A 21,390-nucleotide genomic window follows, 5' to 3' on the forward strand; every position below is an offset into this window, starting at 1 on the left:
TGCTGCCCCACGCGTTGCCTCTGCACTGGAGGAGGAAGGACTTAGCTCCCACCGGTCTGCATATGGGGCCTCCGCTGACACCACACCAGCAGTCATGATGAAGTGGCTGCTGTGAGAGTCCCCACAACACAGAATTCCTGGCTGGGGCATTTTTTCACAACCATGAGGGCTAGAAATACATGTACTTCAATGAGAGCTGAGACTGTGCCCTCATCACTTGACTAGTGCCTATGCCTTATTCCAGACCCAATTTTACCTCAGCCCCTTTGGATATTTTGGAGGTGTCCAGGAGGGAGGAATGAGAGAGAGATTATGGACATACACCCCACAAGCATTAGTGATAGCGGGTTGGTGACAAGCTGTGACACTTGGTCTAATTTTGTCACTCACTCTCCCTTTTCTTTCCTCTTGTCTTCTGTCTGTCTGTCTCTCTTCTGTCTCTTCCACCAGTAGCAGCCGTATTATTACACTGATGTCCTAACTGTGGGCTGTGCTGTGGGGGTTGGCTGCTGCTTCGGGACACCACTTGGAGGCAAGTGGCTGCTCCCCTTCCTCTGCCTTTCCTCAGGATACCTTCGTCCCCGACCCCCAATTCAATGACCATTCCCTGTAGTTTCAGCCTCACCCACACTCATTCCCTGCTATGTCCTCCCCACAGAGAGATACCCTCCATCAGCAAGAGACTCTGCCCTCTCACTTTTGCCATCCCTTCAACTCTGCCTCCTTTGCAAACTCTTTTTGATTCAAACTTGATGGGAGCAGTGGCCAAGGATGGCTGGACGGGATTCTAGACGTTCTGGGGAGATTTCCAGTATATGTCCAGGTGATAACATCTCTGTTTTCTCTAGGGGTGCTCTTCAGCATTGAGGTCACTTCCACCTACTTTGCCGTGCGCAATTACTGGCGTGGTTTCTTCGCAGCCACATTCAGTGCCTTCATCTTCCGAGTGCTCGCCGTGTGGAACAAGGATGCAGGTAAGGCTAGAACCATGACCTCTGTGTCTGGTGCATAGGCCCCTATTATCTACTTCATCTCCAATTTTTCCCCAAATCCAGAAATACAGTGGGGATGTGACATTTCCTCCACCATTTTCCTTGCATACATAACAGGCAAAGACAGGGAAGGAAGCGGGAGAATGGCAAACTTTTGTCACAAATTAGCTAACTCCCTGATTCCTCTGAGGCCTAGGTGTGTCTGGGGTTACCCAAAAAATTCACCATGCAGATACATGAGTCCCCAAGAACTGGGGGGATTCTTGAGGTGAGAATTCACAGTTGGTCAATGTAATGTGGGGCTGCATACACAGAGGCATGCCATCCCAGAGCAGGGAGGTGACAGTATTTGCAGCCTCACACTGGGAATGCTGTGCTCTGGTTGGGTACCTGTCAAGCAGAAAGGTAACAAATTGGAGGGAATTCAGACAAGTGCAATAACCAACTGATTAGGAGGCTGGAAGGATTGATTTATGAGGAAAGATTGAAAGAGCAAAATATACTGATTAATGATGATGAAAAAGGACAAAATAACTCTACAGGTAGCAGAAGAGGGTAAATGCATTCTCATGCAGACACAAACACCACAGGGGGTGAGGCTTGTTCAGGATGGTGCAGGGAGGTAAAGGGAAAGTTTCAGATATTGCAGTAATGGAGACAGAGAGAGATTAAGTAGCTGGATATGAGGAAAATATCTTCTAATGTTGAGGCGTTGTTAAACTGTGCATGGTCCATCTAGTCCAGTGTCCCATCTCTGACAGTAGCCAGGACCAACCGCTTCAGATGAAGGTATAAGAGCACTGCAGTGTGCAGATCTGCCCCCCCCCCCCCAACATTAGGCCTCATCCTAGTCCCTAGTAGTTAGAGACTAAATTAGGGCCTGAAACATGGGGTTTAACATCCCTTCCAATACTTACTGTCATTAACTATGATAACCCTGAATATTCTTGTTAATCTTGTCCAGTCTCTTTCTGAATCTTACTAGGTGCTTGGCTGCAAGTACTTCTTGGGGCAGTGATTTCCACAGTGTAATCCCATTTTGGGTGGGAAAGTATTTCCTTTTGTAGTTCTGAATTTTCCACCTTTCAGTGTCATTGAATGTCGCCTTGTTGTTGTGTTAAGTGACAAGGAGCATAGAAGTTGTTGCTCTACTGTCTCTAGACCAGTCATAGACTTTTATCATGTCCCCTGTTATTTGTCTCCTTTCTAAGATAACAGTCCCAATCTTTTCAATCTCTCTTCATACAAGAATTTTTCCAGGTCCTCAGTCATTCTCATTGCTCTTCTCTGAGCCCCCTCTAGCTCTTTAATATCCTTTGGAGATGAGGTGACCCGTGCTGAAAACAAAATCCAGATGAAGCTGGACCATGATTTCTATCAAGGCATTATAATGTTCTCCATATCATTCTTCATCCCATTCCTTATGCATTCTAGCACCTTGTTTGTTTTTTTGATTGCAGCTGCACATTAAGAAAACATCACCACTGCTGTCTATGAGACCTGGGTCCCCTTCCTGAGTTAATACAGTTAATTTAGAACCCTATACTGTGTATCAGCTTAAATTTTTCCCTCCACTGTGTGTTACTTTGCATTAATCCACACTGAATTTCATTTGCCACCATGTTGCTCATTCCCCTAGTGTGTTTAGGTCTCTCTGAAGTTCCTCCCAGGCCTCTTTGGTCCTGACTAACCCAAATAACTCTCATCTTCAGATTCTGCTACTTTATTACTCATCCTCTTTTCCAGATCATTAATATATTAAACTGAACAGAACCTATTACAGAACCTTGTGGCCCCCACTGTTAATCTTTAGCCATGATGAAAATGGACCCTTTACTCCTACTCTTTGCTTTCAGTCTCATAGCCAGTTTTTTCTCCATGAGAACACTTTGCCTCTTACCATATTGTGCAGGACTAAAACCGGCCCCTACTTTACTGACATGTTCAAAGAATTCTAAGAGATCAATGAGACATGACTTGCCTTTGTAGAATCCATGCAGGTTACAACCTGTCAGATCATAAACTTTGTTATTGTTTTTAATGATCATTTCAACCAGTTTATGGATCTGAGGCTCACTGGGTTGTCATTCCCCAGAGCACCTCTAGAACCTTTTTAAAATATAGGTACATTTGCTACTCTCCAATCTTTGGAAGCAGTGGCTGTTGTTAATGAGAGACAGTGTATTTTTTATTAACAACTCATCTACTTTATCTTTAAACTATTTCAGAACTCTTGGGTGTAACCATCTAAGCGTGGTGATTTATTGCCTTTGAAATTATCAGTTTGTCCCAGCACCTCTTCTCTGACACCTCAATCTCTGAGACCTCATCTCTAATGTTAGGAAAGAGAAGGTCAGGGTCAGAATCTCCCCAACACTCTCAGCAGCAAAGACAGATGCATCTTACCTTCTCAGCCAAGTCCTTATCTTCCTTAATTTCTCCCTTTAACTCCTGGGGGTGATCAAAGGGACCCACCAATTCTTTCTCCAGTTTTCTGCTTCCCATATACTTGTTTTTACACCTTCAGCTATTTGCTCTTCAAACTCCATTTTAGCCCTTCTAATTTCCCTCCCACTTAATGCCTGCTATAGTTTGTTTTCCTGTTTACTGGCTTCACTAGGGTCAGATTTTCAAATTTTGAAGGATTTTTGTTTGGCTTGAATAGGCTCTCAAGCCTTGCCTGAAGCTATATTTGTTTACTCCTTGCCTTCCTGGTTGTCTTTTTGTTCAACGGTGCACATGTCTTCTGAAAGTACTAATGTTTCTTTAAATTGCATCCATTCCACCTGGAGGGCTTTTACCTCCTTTGCTTTCAACTTTAGGGCCTTTTGACTAACCATTTCATTTATTGAAGTGTCCCTTTTTAAAGTATAGTGTCACTTTTTAGTTCCTTACTTGCCGCTGGGATGTTGAGCCTTATTATACTGTGGTCACTGTTACTTAAGTCTGGTCTACACTGTGGGGGGAGGGGGAGAATCGATCTAAGTTATGCAACCTCAGCTACGTGAATAACGTAGCTGAAGTCGGCATACTCAGATCTACTTACTGCGGTGTCTTCACTGCAGTAGGTTGACTGCTGACGCTCCCCTGTTGACTCTGCCTATGCTTCTTGCTCCAGTGGAGTACTGGAGTTGACGGGAGAGCGCTCGGTGGTTGATTTATCGCGTCTTCACTAGTGAAGACGCGATAAATCGACCCCTGCTGGATCGATCGCTCCGGAGGTAAGTGTAGACATGCCCTTAGTGACTCATCTACTGTCACTTCTTGAATTAGCAACTCTGTTTCATAAGAGTAAGCTGAGAATAACCTCTCTTCACTTGTGGTCTAGAACTAGCTGTTCCCAGAAGCAGTCACCCCAGTGTCAAGAAATTGTTTCTCTAAATTTGGTCATGTTGTGCTGTTTGACCAGTTTATATTTAGGTAGCTAAAGTCCCCCCATTATCACCATTTATTAGGTTTTCCTGCCTCTGATCTCTCTCCACATTGTGCACTCAATTTCCTTTGCTTCATCTGGAGGCCAGTAGTACATTCTTACATCTTGGAATTTGAGATTTAAAATCCTAGAGATTTTAAAATCCTAGAGATCCTAGAGATTTAGCTGTGTGGTTCTGTCCACTCTACATTTGTATCTCACCATATTCTATGGAAACCTTCAGACACAAAGCTACTCCCGCACCTCTTCAGCTTAGTTTGCCTTTCCTGTATAGTTTATAATCAGATATTGCAGTATCACATGAATTTTTGTCATTCCAACACGTTTCCGTAAAGCCTATTGTATTAAAATCCTCATCTGCTGCAAGACCTTCTTAGTTCACTGATTTTAGCTTTTGAACGTCTTGCATTAGTATATAGATGTTTATAGTTTTAACTCTTGGGTAGGTGCCTCCAAGGGAAGAGGTGGTAACCCCATCACTTGAGTCATTTAAAACTAGAGTGGAACACAGTGAGGGTGTGGGAGCAGAAGGTAGGAAGGGGCTGATGGATAAGATGTGACCTAATTGGTCTCTTCCCTCTTTGATTTCTATGACTGTGATAATTCCTTCTGTACCTCTTATGAGAACTGGGTAAATGCAGTTCCCAGAGAGGAGCCCAGCTTTGTCCCCATGAGGTGATCTTGTCAATTTGTGACAGGGATGATCTTATCAGGGGCTGACTGAAATGCAGTGAATAGAAAGGAAAAATCCCATTTATCTTCTGAGGATAAGAAACTATTCCCAAGCAGAAAACTTTGACAAACTGAGGTTAGATTGAAAGTACATCACTTCCATTAACCCTCTACCCTCCATCTCCACACAAATTAAAAGAACATTAAGGGTTTGCACCAAGTTAAAGCTGTCTGCACACACTTAATTTGGTGTGTGCATTGCCATGCAGTCTTTAATTACACAAGCCCATGCTGCTATTTCCCCACAGATCCTATCTCATATTCTCATTCAGTATGCAGACTGTACTTTCTCATACTTTTCCCCCCCCCTTCCCGTCTCTTGCTCTCTCTTCTCTCACGCAGTCACCATCACGGCCCTGTTCAGAACTAACTTTCGAATGGATTTCCCCTTTGATCTGCAGGAGCTGCCAGCCTTTGCTGTGATAGGGTAAGTCCAAAGGGACTCAACAAATTGCAGTGCTAAACTGATATCAAGCTGACCCCATTGCAAATCTTCACATAAAATGGAATGACAGTCTGTTTAGACCATAGGACTCTTTCTGGAGGCTTGCCCTTAGAGATATTGCAGAACAACCATGTTTGAATGAGCATGGAAACCCAGTCCCAGTTCTTCGACTGCTCACAGGGTCTGAGCCCAGAGCCCATTCGAAGAGTGCAGAAATCCAGTTCAGGTTCTTCACCTTCTTTTGGGAGGCTGCACCCAAACCCATTCTAGGGGGGTATAGAACTGCAGTGGAATTTTCAAAAGCACCTAATGTCTGCACTTCAAGCTGGTGGCGTACCTTCCAGCATGAGGGGATATATCCATGCTAGGTCTGACTGAGCTAGCACACTAAAAATGGAGTGTAGCTGCAGGCACAAGCGATGGGAGGGGCTAGCTGCTTGAGTACATATGTACTCATTTGAGATGCTAGGCATATACTGGGGGCAGCTAGCCTCTCCTACTGCTCATGCCCATCGGTGCTGGAACTAGAGGTGCTGAAGTGGTTTCCATCATATACAGGGTTTACAGTTGGGTTCAATGGCTCTCAGCACCCCCACTACACAAATTGTTCCAGCACCTCTGGCTGTGCCACCGTGGCAACACTCTATTTGTAGTGCACTAGCTCTGATATGTCTACCCAAGCTCAAATTTACACCTCCAGCTCACAGTGTGGACATACCATAGTGAGCTAGGAACACGAGTCCCACTGAAAGTCACTTAGGCACTTTTGAAAATCCCACTCATCCAGTTTGTTCTCCTGCTTCTAAGGCTGCCTTGCAAAAGTCCACTCACTTACTGACTGTAGGTGAGTCCATTTGTTTGGGTGGGCAAGGGGAAATTGCTTTTTAACTTTGAAACTGTAGGACTGTGACAGCTCCTGCAGCTGTCTTTTGAGCTGCCTCAGACTGTAGTTCTGTTCTTCTCCAGCACCACCCCTCTGGGAAAGGGGTGTACTGATGGGACACAAAAAAACCCTTCTGAAGCTGAAAAGGAGTGTCAAATATCACAGCGATCAGTGTGGTATAAAGGGAGAGAGCGACCTCCCCTGGGGGAAGCCAGGTGCCACCTTGGAACTCACAAAGCTCATTGCAGCATAGCTCTAATCCTCCACCCATTTAGAAATGCATTTCCCCCACTCTAGCCAGCATCTTTCCTCACTTTCAGGAAGCACAAAGAAAGACACAAGTCCAGGCAACATGAGTGAAGAGTTTTTGTTTTCCTGGGCTTGTAAATGTACAAGACTGTTCTAAGAGGAGCACCGCCTCCCCTCAGTGCCAGGGTGGTGGGGAGGAGAGCACAGAAATCCACGTCAGATTAGAGAGAGCACACCTGAGTCCACCAAAGGGAATTTCTTTTCTATTAAAACCAGAAAATGAACCAATGTTACAAACATAGTGTAGACAACACATGTGATTTTATCATGTCTTATGCTGTTTGGCACTTCTGTTAAAACACCAGGTCCTGGAGTTATGTGATTTCACGAGAATTTCAGCTTTCATTGAAACAAAGTAAGTTTCTAGCCATTGTGATTTCAAAGAAAAGCTTGAAAAGGCACCTGAGTGCACGTCAAAGGCTCCAAAACTGGAAGGCCAAGAAATACAGCTCCCCTGTTTGTTTAAAAATCTCATGATTTTTAAGCCAATCTCAAGATTTTTTGGGGCCTGACTCATGAGTTTGAGTGCTTGGGGTTGGCAGTAAGATTACATTTTCCTTGTGGATATACCCAGAAAATATTTTAGAGCTTGGTTAAAGGTCTGGTTGTAAAAATATTTCTCTCTTGAGTAAAGGCAGCTGGTCAACATTTTCTGAACAAAACTCTTTTTAATTGAAAAATGGTTTTATTTTAAAAATGAATATTTTGGTGAAAGTTTCCTCATTAGGGTTTTTCTTCTTTTGAAAAATATGGACAGATGCTGTATGTGAAACACTCAGTTGCTGGTGTTTTTGTCTTTGTTTCTCTGTCGGGCTGTTGGTGTTTGTGATGTGGCAGGTGTGGCCCGTGCAGCTTGGCCAGAGGTTTTTGTGGCCTGTGCAGCCAGTGAGGCCCAGTGGTTGGTTGTGAGTAGTTTTTGTTCCCATTGCCAGTTTTGATTGGTGGGGCCAGTCACATGGCTGGAATTGTTCAAAATGACATGTATCTTTTTGTCATTTTTCAATTTTGAAATAAAAAATAATATTTGGAATGGCTGAGTTGGAAATTAAAAAGATAAAAAATTCTATAGAAAATTTCATAAAATGAAAAATTAATCAATTTTGAAAATGCATGCAATGAAAATTGAGTTCTTGACGATATCTTGTGGCAATGAATTCCCCAGCTTAATTATGTGCTGTGAAAACAGTATTTCCTTTTACCAGTTTCCAGCATGTTGCCTTTTAACTTCATTGGGTGAATGAGATGCAACCCTGTCTCTCAGGTTACATTCCCTGGTCCTGATTACAGCAGGAAGTACAGAGGCAAATGCTAGCACAGAGAGTCCGTCACACTTTTTGGTTAAATAATGAATAATTAGGAACATAGGCTTCTGTTCAGCAAAGCACATAAGCATGTGCTTTCCTTAAAGCACATGAGTGGTACCATTACTTTGCTGAATCAGGGCCAGAGTCTCTGTATACTCTGTATGATTGTATTTCCTGGTCCAATCTGACTTCTCAATTCTTCTGGCCAGATTGGTCCTCCACCTTGACCCGGATCCCCTCTTTCATCCCCCCATTGGATCTATCAAACTCTCATGGTTTCTTATACCTCGCCCATCACCCTGGTATCTGAGCAACTAGTCAGTTGCTCGTACGCATAGCTACAATGATGTGCAGTGTGGTTGGTCTCCATCTTGGTAATGCCAAGTGGAACCTCTGACAAGTCTTATATCCCACTGCTGAGCAAAAGCGGTATCCCCTCCCTGCAACCAACGTAACACAGACTGACTGTGGGGTTTTCCTATGGGGTGTGTGTGCCTCCAGAAAGCATCTTTGGAGGCCTTTGTAACAGATGGCACTCTCCAAAAAATAAATAAAAAGCTGGAAAGCAGCAGACAAAAGACTAGAACACCCTTGGAAGGTTCCTGTGGCACTCAGGACTGGGGCGTCCCTTTCTAACACATGTTCTGGATCCCCTTTTGGACATGGGAATGTTTAAGATATAAAGTGGGGGAGAAGGGAGTTATAATATGTTTTTTATCCCTTTACCAGAAACCCCAGTTACATCAGTAAGTGGCTGCTCTGACTGAGATACGCAGCCTTAGGTGCAAACTTTGATTCTGCCCATTTGTTGCCATTTAAAAGGCAGGTGAATATCCATATGTGAAAAATACTTAGACTTTATTCCCTGGTGGATAAATGGCATTTTGTGGGTTGTGCTTCATGTTACTTTATTTCATTTCCTTCACTTTAGGATCTGTTGTGGGTTCCTTGGAGCCTTTTTCGTTTACCTCAATCGCCAGGTGGTTCTGTGTGTCCGACGGCATACAGCTCTGAGCCAATTTCTCACCAAATAGTGAGTGTGCTTGAGCAGCAGTACTCTGCCTTAGAGGCCATTACCCTTCCTGACACTGGATAATACCTGTGGAGTTAGATGCTACTCAACATCAGTAAGAGTATCAGAATCTGGCCCTAAGAGTCTAATTCATGTTAAAATATTTTTATCTGCAGGGAAGAAAATCTCTTCTGGGCTGAACTTTTGTCTTTACAAGCCATAAATGGCTTCTTGGTCCAGGAGAGACAGTCTAACAACCCCCTGCAATTTTTATTAGGAGGAGAAAATATAACTGGTTAGACAGGAAATGTTCTTAAAGTAGAAAATCAATAATTTCTTCATAACAGCCACAGTTTATTTTTAGAATATATCAAAGAGAAAATGCCAGTTGAAATCTGACCCAGTATTTCAGTTTTGTAAAACAGACATTTATAAAATTAGGGCTGACAGAAATGTTTCCATGTTAAAAAAAATTCCAGTGAAAAAGTGATTTTTAAAAAAACAATTAAACACTGCCTTACATCAACCCAAATATTGCATCCCTGAGAACAAACAGTGAAACTGATTCTGTTGATGTTCTTTGTCCCAGCTGAAAGCCATATTAAAAAGAAAGATAACAAAGAGCTTTAAAATAATGACATTTGTGCAGGACATTTTGAAATATCTTTCACCTCTAATAAATCCTAAATTATTATTACCAACACAGAGAAGAAACATGTCTGTTTGCAACATGTGTGTTTTAAGTGAGCATTGTTCATTTAAAGAATAAATAAAATATTGTATTGCCTCCTAAAATTTTTAAGGTCCTTACCCTCTGAGTTGCTGAGTGGCCTCAACAGCTAGCAATTTGCAGGTCTGAGTAGTGAGGAGCTCCTAGTTAAAGGAAAATAGTGACATTTCCCTTTGAATGTCAAAAGAACTGGATTAATGATGTGGAGGCAGAATTTTCTCTCATTCATTATGGAGCCTTTTGCTGGGGTACCATCAGAACAATCTAAAATATGGCAAAGTAAGTGTAAAAGGAGAGCAGAGCCCGAGAAGCAAGTATTTTAATTTATATTTGTGAACAACTTTTCCATAGATTCATAGAGTTTAAGGCCAGAAGGGACCATTACATCATCTAGTCCAGAGGTGAACAAACTACGGCCCATGGGCCGCATCCGTCCTGCCTGGCCCCTGAGCTCCCAGCTGGGGAGGCTAGCCCCTGGCCCCTCCCCCGCTATTCCGCCTCCCCCGCAGCCTCAGCATGCCACCAGCGCCCTGGCCTGCTGCTCCTGCCAGGCAGCGCAGGCAGTGTGGCTGGCTCCGGCCAGGCTGTGGGGCTGCGAGCTCCTGCCGCTCTGAGCAGCATGGTAAGGGGGCGGGCAGTGTGTGTGGGGGGGGTTGGGTAAGGGGTAGGAGGTTCCGGGGGGCAGTCAGGGGATGGGGAACAGGGGGCGTTGGATAGGCATGGGAGCCTGGGGGGCCTGTCAGGGATCGAGGGAGTCAGGGGACAGGCAGCAGGGGGGGTTGGATAGTGGGTGGGGTCCCGGGGGGTGGTTAGGGTTGGGAGGTCTCAGGAGGGGGCGGTCAGGGAACAAGGAGCAGGGGGGGGGTTGGATGGGTCAGGGGTTCTGAAGGGGACAGTCAGGGGGCGGGAAGTGGGAGGGGGCAAATAGGGGGCAGGGGCCAGGCCATTTGGGGAGGCACAACCTTCCCTACCGGGCCCTCCATAGAGTTTCACAACACCGATGTGGCCCTTGGGCCAAAAAGTTTGCCCACCCCTGATCTAGTCTGATCTCCTGTATGTCACCCAGTTATTCCTATATTGAGCCCAGTAACCTGTGTTTAATACTAAAAGCTGCATGAGAGGAATTCAGAAAAGTGTAATGAATAACAATAATATCTTGCACTGAAATCATATTTTTTGCCCAAAGGATTCCATTGCCTCAACTTTACATCTCAGCTAAGCAACATACTTCCCTTTAGCATCATACTGGGGCATTGGGATCAGTGCTGATTCAGTGGGGAGAGCACCCTCCCCACTACTAAGCCACCCACCCCACTGCCTGCAGCACAGCGACCCCTAGCACCACACTGGCACCTTGGGGTCAGTGCTGGCTCAGAGGGGAGAGCATCCCCTAGTGAGTTATTCTCTGTAGTCTGTCTAACACCTTAGTTGTTGACTCTTCTGCAAGCATTATGAACATAAGAACAGCCACACTGGGGCAGAACAATGGTCCATCTAGCCTAGTATCCTGTCTTCTGACAATGGCCTATGCCAGATGCTTCAGAGGGCGTGAACAGAACAGTGCAAATTATTGAGTGATTCCCCAGGCCCACCTCTGCTTGTATGATCTGACATAGTCACAGCCAAGGAAATAAGACTGCAGGAAAAGAACATAATATTACAGTTTGTTAAACTTCTTTCTTTCTTGTTTCAGCCACCTTGTATACCCAGGAGTTATAACCTTCCTGATAGCAACAGTGACCTTCCCGCCGGGATTTGGGCAGTTCATGGCTGGAGAGGTAAGAGTAGTTATAAAGGAGTAAATGTGTAATTCTGAAAGAATCCCCAAATCAACAAACACACACCATGGTGAGTAAGAAGAACTCTGAGGTTCCCCTTCCCGAGCAGGAGGCAGGGAGAGATTTAGGAAGAGTCTGACCTCTCCTGGGCTGGAAGGAGAGATTTCTCTGAGAGTAATAATCTCCACGCTCCCCTTCAGGCAGATCTGGGGAGGGTCCCTCCATTCCCACCTAGGGGGTTGAGGCGTGGAAATGTAACCCCTTGAACACTATAAGAGATTAAATAGATTCTCCTCCATCCAAAGCCCTCTCTCTTTTCTGAGCGGGTTAAGGTTTAACGCTTCATATTCTAGGAGGAAATATCCAAAGAGAATCAAATGTGGGGATCCTCTCTCCTCTCTGGTGGGGACCCTGGGTATAACATTGACCCCATTTAATCTTTTGAGACTCACTGACTGTTTCCTTGTCTTCTTTCCTTGAAGCTGATGCCCAGGGAAGCCATCAGCTCCCTGTTTGATAACTACACCTGGGCAAAGCACATGGGGGACCCACAAATCCTAGGGAAATCTGCCATCTGGATCCACCCCAAAGTCAGTGTCTTCGTCATCATCCTGCTTTTCTTCGTCATGAAGGTAGGAAGCCCACCCATCCTGACCTGGCAGTGTGTCGCCCCTCTTGTGGGGGTCAGAGTTCTTGACACCACCCTGCTGTTTGTAAAGTGCTTTGAGACCTGCTGATGACAAAGTTCTACCTGAGAGAGGAGATTGAAACAGAAAGAGATTTTCTACTCCAGTGACCAAAATAGGAACTAGCAAGAATGAGATTTTCTTACAGAAAAATAATGATGAGGACAAACTGTGTGTTATCCTGGGGGAAGGAAGAGAGACAGCATCCCCCAGATCAGGACTGGACAATAATGGCCAGTGGGCACAGGGGTCCCAATATACCATCCTGGGCAGACTGTATGTACTTCCAACGGACGCTAACAGGTTCTGCTTCTTTGGTAATGCTGGGATTGCTTGTCATGCAGATAAAGGGTTAATTATTTGAACTGAGAGACGGTGGGCAATGGGGAGTAGCAGTGCAGTGTACATCTGATCTGCAATGCAAGAAGTGTATCCTTCTAGAGTCATGTGAATGTTCCCATATAGTTTTATAGGTCATTCCTGCCTCTAGAGTCTTTGCTGATGTGACAAACTGCTAGAGTGGCTGTTTCAGGCTGCTTATTTTGGTGTTGGTTTGTGTTAAAGAGGAGCAGACCACACAAAGAAGCCCTGCCTCTGTGGCTCTGGGCAAAGGTTGGGCCTGAGCATGGGTCGTGCGTGAACCAGCCCCACACCTTCCACCCAAGGCCTTGCCCCTTTGCCCCCCCTCCACCGCAGACACCGGCTCCAGGCCCAAAGGAGTGCCAGGAGGGCGAGCGGCACGCAGCCCCAGCTTCCCCAGCTCCAGAGCATGAGCAGCCCCAGCCCCGGAATGCCGGGAAGGCGGATGATGCGGCCCCAGCCTCCCCAGCTGGAGCACTGGGGGCTGAAGGACTGGAGCCGCACACAGGGAGCAGTGGTAAGCAGGGGCTGGGGTCACACCTGGCTGTTTGGGGAGGCAAAGTCTCCCCCAGTCTATGCGATCCATCGCCCATGGGCCTGATTCTGCACTGCATTGCACCTTGGTCCCAATACTCAGCTGCATATGGGCTGAGTTTGGTACTGCTCAGTGGAAAGGGAGCAGAGCTGGTTGTACTCCTCTGTTGCAGCTTCCAGATTCTGGGACCAGCCAAGAACCAATCAGGTCCTCTGTGTTAGAGTAGCCACAGGGCTGCTGACCCAAGGGCCCATTGCAGCAGCCAAGAATAGCCAGAGTGTGGAGGTGCTCAGGCCATGGATACTCACCCCTAGCATGTCTCTACACTAGAAGCTGTAGAGCTGTTCTGCTGGCTCCACACCACTTGGAGGTTCTCCATCTGCTGGGGGTGTAGCTGGATATACTAGCTTTATGGCCCTTTGACATCAACTACTCTGCACAAAGCTACCCTTGAAAGGCATTCAGCAACTACATGATGCAGAGTGTGTCACACCCACTTTCTGAAGCGCTTACTGACTTTCAGCTCTCCTAGAGGAAATTCAAGGTGTTGCTCTCTGGATACCATAGACAGCGCCTCTCTCCCTAGGAACTGTACCACTTCAACAGCTGAGATCTGCTGGGCCACACCTGCTGAGAATCCCTTGATGTGAGCTGTCTGGGGATGGGTGGCAGAGTTCTCTGTGGAGCCATCAATGGTAGAATTCACTCACCCTTTTAATCTGATGAAGGCCAAGTGTGTTGGCTGTCAGGGCATGGGACAAGGCTGGTCTGTTTCCTGAAGAAGGTGACTGTGAGATCAGCTAGGGAGAGGTTTAGGGGTGCCCAGTTCCAGCATGATAGTTTGTTGTGGCTCTCCCAGAGGTTGTGGCCTGCACCATTTTATAAATAAATAAAACTTCCTGCAGCATGGGGGGGGCCCATCTCTATGGATCAAAGGGAAAGTAATTCTCCAAGTTCAGCCCATTCCTTATGGATTAGCTTCCCCAGCAGCACAACAGTCACTGGGAAGCTCTGTGCAGTAGACAGTCTCTGGGAGTGATGGTGGTTTGCATGAATTCTTCCCACTCTCCTTTGCTCCCCACATTCCCAGCTGCCCTTGGCTTCCTTGCTGAGTCTGTCAGATTCCCCAGAAGGCATTTCCTCATAAGCAGGCAGGCTGGAGGATGTGGTGCAGCTGCAGGAGATGCTGTTACCACACACTAACTGTGACCCCATATCCCTCTGTCCTAGTTCTGGATGTCTGTCGTCGCCACTACAATGCCGATACCTTGTGGAGGCTTCATGCCTGTTTTTGTACTGGGTGAGTGTTAACCTCCTTCTTGGCCTTCTCAGAGAGAAAGAGAGAGAGAGAGAAAGAGAGAGAGAGAGAGAGAGAAATTATCATTGACAGGGAGACAGAGAGAGCAAGCTCACAATGGTGTTTCTAAGAGGGAATTCGGATCATGGCTCCCACAAGCTGTCTATGAGGAGCTTCATTAACAGTCCAGTTGCCCAGCCTCTGACCTTCAGCTCCTCTTCCTTTCTCCCCAAACTCACAGATGCTGATCTGGAAATTCCTGCAGTTTCTCCACATAATGGACTGTGCACAGTAAACAACAGACATACTTACTAGATAAATCAGACACAGGGTCAGGACTTGAACCCGACACTTCAGTTCCAAAAACTCAGGTCCCTGCCTCTTGAAGAAAAGCTCCCCTAACTAGTACTAATAGTAGGTCCCCTGTCCTCTCTGTGGGCCCAGCTACAAGACAGCAACATCCAGCCTTCACTCAGAACCAGTACCTTACAACCTCAGCCATGGATTATCAAGTGATTCATGACAAGTGGTTGATGACTGATTATTGATTGTTAATCCTAAAACAGAAAAAAACTATGTTAAAGTGTCATTTGTACTGAGAGTACATATTAGTTCAGTAGAACCTCAGACTTACGAACACCAGAGTTACAAACCGATCAGCCAATCACACACCTCTTTTGGAACTGGAAGTACACAATAAGGCAGAAGCAGAAACAAAAGAAAAACAAACAAAAAAGCAAATACAATACATGTTAAATGTAAACTACTAAAAAAATTTAAAAAGAGAAAGCAGCATTTTTCTTCTGTATAGTAAGAAAGCTGTATCAAGTCAATGTTCAGCTGTAAACTTTTAGAAGAACAATAATGTTTTATTCAGAGTTACGAACATTTCAGAGTTATGAACAACTTCCATTCCTGAGGTGTTCATAACTCTGACGTTCTACTGTAATTTAGAGTAAAATGTTGTAATTATCCCAAAACCAAGCATTGCAATCCCAGGAAATTCAGTTATGGTTGCACTTAAAAGATATCCAAACATGGCTGGACGCGCACAGTTTGGACACCCAAAGAACCCTTAACTTTGCACTATATGGACACCATGCAAAATATGATCCAAAACCCAGTTTTGTCCAGTCTGGGACCACAGACTCACAGTAATCATAATTGTATGGTCATTGCATGGTGTCACTACAGGGCAGAGTTAAGGTTATTTGAGTGCCTTAACTGTGCATTTTCAGACTTGAACATATTTGGATTTATTTTAAGTGTAAACTTAACTCTAAATTTCCTGGATTTGTATTTCTGTGTTTTGGGATAAATACACCCTCCCTGGAGTGGTTTTTGTCCTTTTATTACTGATACAAAATCTCTACCTTAACTCCGTCATAATGTAGTTTTTGTTTTAACATATAAGAACTGGTAAATTACCATATGGCTTTTATCGGCAGAAGAGCACAGCCATTTTGGGTGGATGGGTATTAATCACTGACTTCATGTGATGCTTTCCAGGGGCTGCATTCGGCCGTCTCATTGGTGAAATCATGGCATCACTCTTCCCTGATGGGATCCTCTTTGATGGCATTGTTTACAAAATCTTACCTGGAGGATACGCCGTCATTGGTGAGTCTCCACGTCTTTCTTTTTTCTATCCCTCCTCCATGAATCCCCTGGTCTGCATGACACTGTCTTTCCTCTTCCCCCACAACTGGGAAAGGCGCAGCAGCCCTGACAGGAGCAGTGAGCCACACTGTCTCCACAGCAGTGATCTGCTTTGAGTTGACGGGTCAGATCTCCCACATCCTGCCCATGATGGTTGCCGTCATCCTCGCCAACATGGTGGCCCAGAGTTTGCAGCCCAGTCTCTATGACAGCATCATCCAGGTGAAGAAGCTGCCTTACCTGCCTGACCTGGGCTGGAATTACATAAGGTGTGGTACCATCAGTGGGGATTGGGGAAAGGAGGGAGAACACAGCAGAAGAGGGTCTGGCAATGGGAAATGAAGGGGGATAGGCTAGGCCACAAAGAAATGGAGCAGGGATGGGGGGTGGCAGACACATAAATAGAGTGGGATGAGGCAGAGAAACAGTGGAAGGGCAGTAGAGAAGGAGGTGATCATCCATGAGGGGCGGGAGCAGAACCATGCCTTAGTGGAAACCCAGTTGGTTTGTGGATGGTCTCACTTCCCCTGTAGTTACTCCCACATGCAAGTATGTTTCTGGCTGTATAAAGCACACACCTGAAAGGAGCTCCTGTTTTGCTTTCCTCTTTGGGAAGCTTTTCTTTTAGACATATTTGAATGGTATGTTAACCCCTCTCTTTATTTTCTTTGTTCCTCTAGCAAATACAATATCTTTGTTGAGGATATTATGGTCTGTGATGTGAAATTCATCTCCTCTACTTGTACATACCAGGACCTGCAGACCCTGCTTCAGAGCACCACTGTCAAGACCTTGCCTCTGGTAGATTCACCAGGTACGCAGTATGGGGAATCTGACCTTTTCTGAAGCCTTCCTTGGTTGAAAGAGTCTGTCTCCAGAGGTATGTAGTTTGGAAGATAGGGAACCAGCCTGGGAACCCAGTGATGTGACCCTAGCTCTGCTGCTGATTTGTTGTATGACCTTGTCCAAAAAAACACCACCATCTCCATTCTTCAGTTTCCCTATCTGTAAAATGGGAATGATCATGCTCCTTATCCACGTGGATAAAGTGCTTTGAGATCTTTGGATGAAGAACATGATTAGTTTTCTGCTTTGGTTGGAATGGATGTCAATTGGCCATTGTGGTAGAGAGACAAGATTTGGCTGTAATGCCACTCGGGGGATTCTCTGCTGAGGCTGTTGGAGAAGACAGACCCTGTTGTTCTCTCTGGCTCTGTAGCTGCCTTTTCTCACCACACAGGGATTCCCCTGTCACAGAAGAGACTGGTGACTATAATACCTCTAGTTGTCTGGGAGGGAAAAAACTCAGGCCTGAGCACTTTTGAGAAGAAGGGATTGCAAGGAGGGTTTCACAGCTGGGAGTGGGATAGGCATTTGTTGTGCGGGTTGTGAGGGCAGCTTGGCAGGGTGGGGCACTGGGGAGTGAGTGGGTGAGGGCAGAAAGCGGGAAGGAGACTTTGGCCGAAAGTTTTGGCTGCAGGGATGGCTGTTGTATTTCAGAAGGAGGCTGATCTGATTCATTGTCAGGCAGAAATGGGGCTCAGCAGCAATTCGGACTTGTGGGAGGTCAGTTGGCTGGGGTGTCATGTCAGGGCCATCTGTTGGGTAGCAGGAGGGAGAAGGAGTCAGGAGTGTTTTGTAGAGGCCTCGAGCTGGGATGAGTATGGGGAGGACCTCTTGTCACACCATCTTTGGGATCCTCAGGGCTAATGTGGCCAGTTTGGGCAGGGAGTGTTGGCCCACACACATCCTTCGACTGGCTCCCCATGTTATCTCCTCCTGCAGAGTCCATGATCCTGCTGGGCTCAGTGGAGCGGTCAGAGCTGCAGGCTCTTCTCCAGAGGCATATTGGCCAGGAACGGCGCCTGCGCATCATCAAGGAAATGCAGCAGAAGCTGGCTGAGGCGCCCTATGACGGGCACAGCAAAGGCCAGTGGGCAGCCATGCCCAGTTGGAAACGCGAATCTTTTGCTTTTGTGGATGAGGATGAGGATGAAGAGGAGAAGGCTGAGGTAAGGAGGGGAGGAGAGAGAGACTGAGGTGGGGAGATGAGGGGGAGAGAGAGAGTGAGCCCTGGTCTACACTAGAAACATGTCTGTATAACTCCGTTGCTCAGGGGTATGGAAAATCCACACCCCGAGTGACGCAGTTATACTAACTGAACTCCCAGTGTAGACAGCACTATGTCCCTGGGAGGGATTCTCCCATTGCCAGCATAGCTACTGCTGTCAGGGAGGTGGAGAACCTACACTGAGGGGAGAGCTTCTCTCGACAGTGCAGGCAGAGTCTTAACTACATGCTACAGCAGCACTGTATGCGTACACGAGCCCTGAGAAGCAGAGAGGCACTGGGAAAGGGAGGGAAAGGAGCTATTCAGGGTGATTCTTGTTTTATTTCCTTTCCTTCTGTAGCCACCTCAGCAACCCTCTCCTGCTCCCAGTCACCCTGAGGAACCCAATGGCCCAGTGGCGCCTCATAAACCAATGCCAGAAACACTGGGGCCCCAGGAAACCCCAGGTATTGTGACCTCCAGAGTGCCCCAGCTTGCCACGTCCCAGTCAGCACTGGGAAAGCCTCATTGCCTATTGCTTGTGTGAGTGTGAGGGGCTGAGGCTAGAGCTGGCTGGAAAATTTTCACTGGAAAAACTATTTCAAAATTATTTTTTCACCAAATTGTGTCAGTTTTGACAAAATTTACTACAGAATTTTTTCTCAAAACAAAAATGTTTTTGTTTCATTTTGAAATTTTGTTTCAAATGTTATTTTTTTCATTTTTACATTATTTTTGCTTTTCTTATAGTGTGTCCTGACATGTCCATATGAATAGTACATGTAATGCACTACTGTTATTAACATGTCATAATATAATAGTGGAGCTAGTTTATTTTTAAAAGTAGCAGCTGCTCTTAATGATTTTAACAATATTATGCACAACTACTACTGACGTCAGGAAGTAAGGTAAAAATTGCATACAGATGAAAAATAAAATAAAATTCAAAATGAAAATTTGACATTTGAAATGAAGATTCACAGTTCCAAAACAAAAATCCAAAACTTTCTGAAATGCTCATTTTCCAAAATGGACATTGTATAGAAATTTGTTTCATGGGGAAAGCACACACATTTTGAATATATTTGTTTTGTTCCAATTCAGAATGAAAACAAATTTCAAAATGTGGAAATTTCTTGCAAAATGGAAATTGTGAGGTTTGACCAGCTGTAGCTGAGACACTGTGTCTGTTTGTATGAGTGATGATGGGGAGGTGCTGGCTGCTGTGAGCTTATCTGCTCTCCGCATGTTAAGGGGATTGTGTTGAAATACTATCTGCAATGTGCCTTGTTACCATATACTATGAGCATGTGGCTTCCTCTGTAGCCTTTTGTAGACTCGTGGTAATGTGGACAGATCAGGCTCACCAAGTCTGTCTCCCTCACATTGCAGGACTCATCACACCGTCTTTCTCACTAATATCTCTTCTAGCCAGCTCTAGAGAACCTGTGGTGAAGTTGCCACCACCACTTGCCCACCCGCTCCACATTGTCCTGCCTGTGAAGACTCTTGTCCTGACATCTTATCCTACATTTTCATCCTTAATAGCTTAGACTATCTCCTTAGTGCCATCTCCTGAGGCTGAATGGCCTCCCTGCCCCACATATACACACATCTTTACTTATCCAGCTCCATCTGTGGGGTGTATGTGCAGTGACATATTGTCTTCCCCAGTTTGGAACCATATGAGCTGAGCTCTCCTGACTCTAGTCACGTCTCTTCTCTGATCCCTGAATCACATTTGTTGCTCCATGTTGTAGTTTCTCTCTGTGCCTCCTGAACTGCACAGAGAAGCCTAATGGTGGCTAGCTCCTGAGGGTGAGCAAGGAAGGCAGGGCTCCTGGCTAGTGTTTGTAGCTGTCCAAAAGGGAAGAGGGGAGTTGGGACCATAGTCTCACTCTCCACCCTACCCTGGCCAGTGGAGCTGGCTGGCCAGGGAAGAGAGCACTTCCTTGCTGCACTCCATTGGGGTGTAGCATTGGGCACAATCCCCTTTCTGCAGCACCACCAATGTGGGCCAGTGCCTTTAAGGCACAATAGGGTCCCTTATATGCTCAGTGTGGTTGCAGAGCAGTATACCAGCTAATCCCCGTACTTACCAGATGGCAAAGGTTTACTTGTCTGAGGAATAGTCACCCCAAGGAAATTGGGTGGGGGGGCATTGCTTGAGCCATTTTAAACAAGGCTAGACAAAGCCCTGCAGAATAGATTGCAGGGAGCCATCCTGAGGTGGCAGGAGGAAGAGGGGATGGAGCAGATGTGCCCGAACAGGGCTTTCCCCTCCCTCATTTTTATTCCTGGGTCACCATCAGCTTAAACTCTGCGTATCAATATCAGCTCTCCTCTCTTCTTGTTCCTATCAGGATGAATAATCCATGGTCCTTTCCATTCCCAGCCTCAGGCCCATGGTGTTATCCTTGACCCCTCTCTCTCCTACACCCCTCACATTCAGGCTGTTGACAAATTCAGCTGCTGCTTTGTCTATGATGGCATCTCCAGATCCCATCCTGCCCTGTCTGTCCCTGCTGCCCAAACCACATTCCTGCCTCTGCCACACCCATTTTGCTCCCCTCTAATTTAACCAAAATGCTGCCAGACTCCTGTTCCTCACCCACCACTCTGACATCATCACCCCTCCTTTACGAGTCCTCTCAGGGTCTCCACAACCCTTTCTGTGTGAACAGCATGGCACCGGGACCTTGCACGTGGGTGACCCTCTGCTTCTGGCCCCTTCTTGAAATCATTGCTCTCTGGATAGCCACCTTCCAAGGCTCTCTCTTTGCAGGGTTAGTTCCCCTCAGTAGGTAGGGGATATTGCATGGATTAGTGTGGTTGATTCCTGCCTGTCTCAGATCTTGCCCCATCAGCAAGGGAATAGTGTATTCTGACTGGCTGGACCCTTTCATACTAACACCGAATTCTCCCCAGCCTGCCTTGGGCGAGGCCTGGTGCCTTGTGTTTAGTCTCTCACTTGTCCTCGTTTTTTCTCCTCTTTGTTCATTCTCTTCCTGCAGCCAGGAGTTTCTGGAGCTTGAGGCAGCTGATCCAGCAGCTTTTGTGTCATTACAACCGGCCACCAGAGATGGAGAGTGTTGCCCAGGTTAGGGACCCAGAGAGCCCACCTGTGCAGTAATGAGGGAGGGAAGGTGAAGGAAAGAAGGCTCCCTCTGAGAGGTCTTGGTCAT

At 46.1% G+C, this 21,390-nt stretch overlaps 1 protein-coding gene across 1 annotated transcript in view; it reads left to right on the forward strand.

Annotated features, from left to right (window-relative positions):
* CLCN1 (chloride voltage-gated channel 1) overlaps positions 1-21,390 on the forward strand; it is a 52,295-nt gene that overhangs the window by 26,629 nt on the left and 4,276 nt on the right. Inside the window, exons 7-17 of the mRNA XM_077821110.1 lie at positions 454-532; positions 849-974; positions 5,500-5,584; positions 9,030-9,131; positions 11,534-11,618; positions 12,101-12,250; positions 14,430-14,499; positions 16,006-16,116; positions 16,211-16,424; positions 16,836-16,969; positions 17,941-18,167. Coding sequence (XP_077677236.1) covers positions 454-532; positions 849-974; positions 5,500-5,584; positions 9,030-9,131; positions 11,534-11,618; positions 12,101-12,250; positions 14,430-14,499; positions 16,006-16,116; positions 16,211-16,424; positions 16,836-16,969; positions 17,941-18,167 — 1,383 coding nt within the window. The remainder of the gene's footprint in view (positions 1-453; positions 533-848; positions 975-5,499; positions 5,585-9,029; positions 9,132-11,533; positions 11,619-12,100; positions 12,251-14,429; positions 14,500-16,005; positions 16,117-16,210; positions 16,425-16,835; positions 16,970-17,940; positions 18,168-21,390) is intronic.

The sequence above is a fragment of the Eretmochelys imbricata genome, chromosome 1, assembly GCF_965152235.1.
Source record: "Eretmochelys imbricata isolate rEreImb1 chromosome 1, rEreImb1.hap1, whole genome shotgun sequence".
Taxonomy (NCBI): Eukaryota; Metazoa; Chordata; order Testudines; family Cheloniidae; genus Eretmochelys; species Eretmochelys imbricata.